The sequence below is a fragment of the Microtus ochrogaster genome, linkage group LG3 (genome assembly GCF_000317375.1).
Source record: "Microtus ochrogaster isolate Prairie Vole_2 linkage group LG3, MicOch1.0, whole genome shotgun sequence".
Lineage (NCBI taxonomy): Eukaryota > Metazoa > Chordata > Mammalia > Rodentia > Cricetidae > Microtus > Microtus ochrogaster.
This window is the reverse complement of record NC_022029.1, coordinates 13,031,534-13,037,801: the sequence shown is the minus strand read 5'-3', so window position 1 is coordinate 13,037,801 and position 6,268 is coordinate 13,031,534. Positions and strand designations below refer to the sequence as shown.

The window sequence follows — 6,268 nt, the reverse complement described above, 5'->3', positions numbered from 1 at the left end:
CTTAGGAAATGAGAAGACAGATAGAGTATACCAAGATGGAGGGAAGCTATGACCCAAAGAAGAGAGGGAATAAGAAATTTCCTGGGGCCAATAAGGCTCTTGACAAACAAGAGGATCTAACTTGCTTGCTTTTTTTCTTTACTTTTTTCTTTTTCCTTTCTCTCTCTCTCTCTCTCTCTCTCTCTCTCTCTCTCTCTCTCTCTCTCTCTCTCTCTCTCTCTCTCTTTCTCCCTTTTTTCTTTCGACAGTCTTCTGTAGCCCAAGTTGGCCTCTCACTTGCCTAGGATGATCTTGACTTTCTGGTCCTTCTGTATCTACATCCCAAGTGCTGGATTAACATCATGTACTATAATACCCCATTTTATGCAGCACTGGGGGTGGAACCCAGGGTTCTATGTATGCTAGACAAGAACATTTTGGAACCATCTCTTTGTAGAAATAAATTTATTGCTTTTTTGTTGGAAACATGTCTCCCTGGGTTGTTCAGGCTGGCCCCAAATCCCTGGGCACAAGTAATCCTCCTGCTACTGTTTCCCAAATAGCTAAGACTACTGGCATCTAGCACCATGCTAAGCTGAGTGGGATTGTGTCTTCAAGGAATTTAGATTCACAGCAAAACTGAATATAAGACAGATTTTCCATATACCTGCTGCTGCCCCATTGTCAACACCTACACCAGAGTGGTACAACCTGTCACAGCTGGGAACCTACATTGTCACTATTACCACACACCATCCGTAGCTGGAACCAAACCTGACTCTCTGTATTGTGCCTTCTACGTGATTTGACAAACGCATGGCAATGCACAATTATAATATCACACATTGTTAAGCACCCGACTTGTGACCCTATACTTTAAGTTGGCAGCAACCCACAACCTATCCTCCCTGACCCCCACCAAAAGGAGATATTTATCAGATAGAACTAAACCCTGTAAAAGCACAGCCATTGTAGAGTGTTGGTTAAAGTCTCTTAAATAGATTTGAGTGACAGGACACACCTATAAAAAATAAACAACCACCAGGGAGACACGCAAAGACACAAAAACACTATGGAGAAGGAGATTTGCTTTCAGAAAGTAAGTGGGGGAGGCAGATAGGCAGGATTTACTCTCCTCCTCCTCCTCCTCCTCCTCCTCCTCCTCCTCCTCTACTTATCTATTTATTTATATGTCATAGGCCAAAGTGATCACAGGAGGCCGAGAAGGGAGGGGACAGGGTAAAGTCAGGCAGGTTTCCTTTTGGTTACCTGCAGCATGATTTCCAGGAGGTTGGCAGTCTGTGACAGCCAGCTCTCCTGTCTGTCAAGGAGTAAACAGCTGCAAGTGTTTCATGCTGTTTAGAAACAAGGAGGCGAAAGAAATCTGTTTAAAGCAATGAAAAACCATCGTGAAATTGTACTTTACTCGAAATGGTCATTCAGAACTGCCAAGATTGCTAGGTTGACAGCTAGAAGCGGGAGAGAGTTGTGGGAAGTCTACTTTCAAGGCAAAACTAGGACTTATCCAGTGACAGCACAAATAGACGAAGGGATTTCCACCACGCCAGAGAGTGAAAGGGTGAGATTCTGAGGACAATGGTGCAGATAGGGCTGGGGAGACAGAAAGGGCGCTTGGAATCAACATTCTTCCTTTGTACAGTGAATGCTCAGTTTGATTTTCCTTTCGGAGCACTAAAATTTTCGTAAAAATGTTGTCTTGAGAAATAGAAGTTATGATATGTTTAGGCGATTGTAGAGGAGATGAGTTTTTTTGTTTCATTTTTTTTGTTTTCTTTTGGTATTATTCAAAAGATAGAGGGACGGAAGAAGACAGCGCCAGGACCCGATCCAGATCAAAGTCTTGAAATTCCCTTTTGACAGCAGGGACAGATCCTTCCACGGATGCTCCAGCATTAGGTCCTCTGCGCCCTCCGCCATGCCCGCCCGCCCGCCCGGCTACTGGGCTCTGCGCCGCTGCCGCCGCAGCCGGAGAGGATTGGAAACAGGCACCGATCGCTCCCTAGGCACCTAGAGACCTGGGTCTTCAACCGGAAAGCAGACACAGCCATTGCAATTCCGGCCTAAGCCGCAAAGCCCCGCCACCGCGGACGAGGCTGTGACGCCCCCTGGTGGCCAGAGGAATGGTCATTCCCCCCCCCCCCCCCCGCAAGGCCGCGGCTGGCTGCGCGTCCGGAGGCGGAGCATCGACCAAGCCCCTCCCCTTCCCCGCAGAGGTCCCGCCCCCTCCGCTCGCTCGCCCGCCCGCCCGCCCGCCCGCGCATCCCCGCCCCCTCGTCGACACCACGTTCCTGCGGGGGCGCGCGCGCGCTCCTAATCCCCTGCCTTCCGGCTCTGCCGAGCGGCTGGCTCGGTTGAGCGCTCGCTGTGCGGCGGCCGGCGGGGTCGCCTTCCCTGGAGACCTCCGCTGCTGGCTCTGCGTTCCGGCCGGTCAGGCGGCGCGATGCCGGCGCCCCGCTTTCCCGCGTCTGGCGCGCCCGGTGACCGCTCGCCCGCTGCCGGGCTGCGGCCGTGACCCCCTGTCGCCGACTTTCACCCAGCGTCCGGCTCGGAGCTCGCTGGCCGGGGCGGGGAGAGGCCCTGGTAGTGTCAGGAGGTAGGCTCTCAAGCTCCCGGGTGGTGCCTGCGAGCGTTATTTGTCTGTTACCTGTCTGGTTGGGAGGCAGTGATGTCCTCGACACAGTTGCAGGGGTAGGTACGAGTAATACCGTGGACCGATACTGAAAAGAAAACGTGTTTGGTGTCTTCCTGTAGGTTTCAGAGGCTCGAGCAGCTACTTCTGTGGTCATGGAGATCGTCGTCCACCAGGATTACTGTGTGGTCTTCACCCAGCCTGCCACCACCCCCTAGTCTCAGCCTTGAGTCCTGATTTCCACCAATGAAGTTTTTTTATTCTTTCTTGAATCATGTGACATCACTTCTCCGCTGTTTCCCTTTCAGCTGCCAAATCCATTAGGTGTAAGTTTCTGTTGGTTTCAAGTACTGACTTGTTTGCTTGCCCACTTGCAGACCCACAGCTCACCTCCTGTCGCTATGATTTTCATAGGTGCTCGCTGGAGTCCTTGCCTTGAAGAGAGCATTCACACACTTGGCTGCCTGACAAAGACAACAGTCAGGCAGTGATTCTTCCGGCTCCGCTTTTCTGTAGGTCAAGTTTGCAAGCATAAGAAAAGAAAAATTCTGCAAAAGTTGATCACCGTGAGACTGTTTTAGATCCCTTCGTAGGGCAGTATAGTTTCAACTTCCTGGCTTCCAGTAAGGCTGCCCTTTATGAAAAGAGCAAGGAGGAAGAAGAGAAAATAGGACCAATTGGAGCTTTCCCTGGTCATAGGAACTTGAAGTTCCAAAATGCAGGTGAAGAGACTCAGGCTTCCTTTGAAAACTGTTGCTCGTCTAAGTCCCAGGTAACGACTGAGGGCTCTTAAGCCTCCATTTTCTAGTTGCTTTATGTTCAAATCTAGGTTGTTAATTGTCTAAAACATTAGACTAAAATGTTGGGGAAACGTAAGCGTGTGGTATTGACAATTAAAGACAAGCTTGACATTATTAAGAAGCTTGAAGAAGGCAACTCTTTTAAAAAGCTTTCTGTCGTGTATGGGATTGGCGAATCCACAGTTCGCGACATTAAAAAAAACAAAGAAAGAATTATAAATTATGCCAACAGTTCAGATCCTACAAGTGGGGTGTCCAAACGTAAATCTATGAAGTCATCAACATATGAGGAGCTTGATAGAGTTATGATAGAGTGGTTTAACCAACAGAAAACAGACGGGGTTCCAGTGTCTGGGACTATCTGTGCAAAACAAGCCAAGTTCTTCTTTGATGCCCTGGGGATGGAAGGTGATTTTAATGCCTCATCAGGCTGGCTGACTCGGTTTAAGCAGCGCCACGGCATTCCAAAGGCTGCTGGTAAAGGAGCAAAATTAAAAGGGGATGAAACTGCTGCCAGTGAATTTTGTGGTAACTTTCAGGAATTCATGGAAAGAGAAAGTCTCTTACCAGAACAAATTTATGGTGCTGACCAAACTGGACTATTCTGGAAATGCCTACCCCCAAGGGCATTGGCTTTTGACACTGACCAGAATACTTCGGAGTATAGGTCAAGCAGAGAGAGAATCATCGTTATGTGTTGTGCAAATGCCACGGGTTTACATAAGCTTAATCTTTGTGTTGTGGGGAAAGCAAAAAGACCCCGTGCCTTCAAGGGAACTGACCTTTCCAACCTTCCTGTTGCTTACTTCAGTCAAAAAAGTGCATGGATCGAGCAGTCTGTTTTCAGACAGTGGTTTGAGAAGTGTTTTGTGCCACAGGTGCAGAAGCATCTGAAATCCAAAGGGCTTCGAGAAAAGGCGGTACTGCTTTTAGATTTCCCCTCAGCGCATCCGACTCAAGACCTGTTGAGCTCAGATGACGGCAGGATAATTGTGAAATATTTGCCACCAAATGTAGCAAGTCTCATTCAACCTATGAGCCAAGGAGTTTTAACCACAGTCAAAAGATATTACCGAGCAGGACTTATCCAGAAATACATGGATGAAGCAAATGACCCAAAAATGTTTTGGAAGAATTTGACAGTGTTGGATGCAATTTATGAGGCCTCAAGAGCTTGGAACATGATAAGATCAAATACCATAACCAGAGCGTGGAAAAAGCTTTTCCCTGGCCATGAAGAAAATTCAAGCGTGAACATTGGTGAAGGAGCCATTTTAGCTGCTAATTTAGCAACAGTTTTACAGAATACAGAAGACTGTGAACATGTTGACATTGAAAATATTGAGCAGTGGCTTGACCCTCGGAGCAGTGACTCAAACTGTCAGGTCTTAGCTGACATTGTAGATGCTAAAAGCCAGGCTATGCCTGCTGAGCAAAAGCCTTCCAGGAAGACTAGGAAAGCAGAACTAAATCCAGACAAGCATATTAGTCACAAAGCTGCACTTGAATGGACTGAAAATTTGCTGGATTATCTAGAACAACAAGATGACATGCTACTCTCCGATAAGCTGGTATTGCGGAGGCTGCGGACCATTATAAGAAGAAAGCAGAGGATTCAAAATAAAAATCATCTATAGCGTTCCTTTCTGTTGCTATGTGTTTTCATCTTTGACTTGTTTGTAGTGGTGTTATCTAAGACCAGATAAATGTTACGAATCATTTTAGAATTAGATGGCGCTTTGGATTACTTAAATTACAGCTCTTTAATGTTGTCCCCGAATGAGCAATGACATGGAATTCATTATTTCTACACTGTGTTATACTAATTAGATTACAGGGTATCCAAGGCTGGGATATGTTGTATGTCTGAATTTCACCATGTCTAGTGATGGGCTGTGCACACTGCAGGCACTCAATAAATCTTACTTAAATTTAATTTTGATGACTTTTTCTGAATGTCAGTTTGTAAAGTAAAATATATTGGGGAATGAGTTTAGCATTTTCATTGGTGAAATATTTAAGAGAGTTCAGCAGTATTTATGTTTGAAGAATGGTACTGTGACGTCAGTGAGCTGGATTAGAGTAGTGTAAAGCCTTGCATACAGCATTCCTTTCTGAAAAAACTTAGGCAGCCAGCTACTGAAGTTGCCCATTTCTGAGTGCAGTGAAGGAAAAGGCAGGTAGATGTGAGAGAAGGGCACGGAACTTCAGCTTTGTTCTACCTGACGGAAGCTCTTCATTTGTGTGGAAGGACTTCAGCCTTAATCCAAGAGCCTGAGCTTTGATTTCCCAAAGAGTATGTTTAGAAGTAATAGGTAAGCTTCATTTAACCTGTTTAAAAGGGTGTCAGGAATTTTTAATAAGCTTGTTGGCATTTATGTAATGCTGTAAAACTTTAAAAAGTACACCATTTTTTTCATGGAGTGTATGTTTTGTGAAATGCCAAGAATGTCAGCATATATGCAGATTGTGGACCATATGGGAAGTCCTGGAGAACCCTATGTTGATGTGTGACATCGCCGTGGCCCAGGTTGTCACATATCTTTAAAACAGGATAATTACCTGTTTCTCGGAGCTTGTAAGGATTAAATGAGTTAATATATGACTTTTAATACTTGGGTCCTAGAAAGGAGCGATTCTTGAGTGTTAGCCGTGGTTCCTATACTGCAGAAAGTATGTTTCAGCAATACTGACCAGATCCAGTGTGGAACTCAGAATGATGTTTCTGCATTAGGAAACTCCTTCCACAGGAAGGAAGATGAACAAAGTATGTGTAGTTTCAGTTGAATGTGATAATTACTGCAATAGAAATTAAAGGGTTAATCCTGCTCACTCAAGG

General features: G+C 45.9%; 1 protein-coding gene across 2 annotated transcripts; it reads left to right on the top strand.

Moving 5' to 3' along the window:
- Window positions 1-2,327: 2,327 nt before the first annotated feature.
- Window positions 2,328-5,369, top strand: Tigd2 (tigger transposable element derived 2). Of its 2 annotated transcripts, XM_005360559.3 has the most exons (3): window positions 2,328-2,593; window positions 2,752-2,955; window positions 3,044-5,369. In XM_005360559.3, exon 3 carries the CDS (start codon window positions 3,489-3,491, stop codon window positions 5,064-5,066), a length of 1,578 nt encoding a protein of 525 aa, XP_005360616.1. In that variant the 5' UTR covers window positions 2,328-2,593; window positions 2,752-2,955; window positions 3,044-3,488; the 3' UTR covers window positions 5,067-5,369. The 2 variants fall into 2 exon arrangements, with proteins under 2 accessions (XP_005360616.1, XP_005360615.1); XM_005360558.3 differs by having other exon boundaries at window positions 2,752-5,369.
- Window positions 5,370-6,268: the final 899 nt, after the last annotated feature.

Excerpts from the sequence above, each read along its gene's own strand:
- Tigd2 (XM_005360559.3), top strand. The coding sequence starts at position 3,489 with ATGTTGGGGAAACGTAAGCGTGTGGTATTGACAATTAAAGACAAGCTT.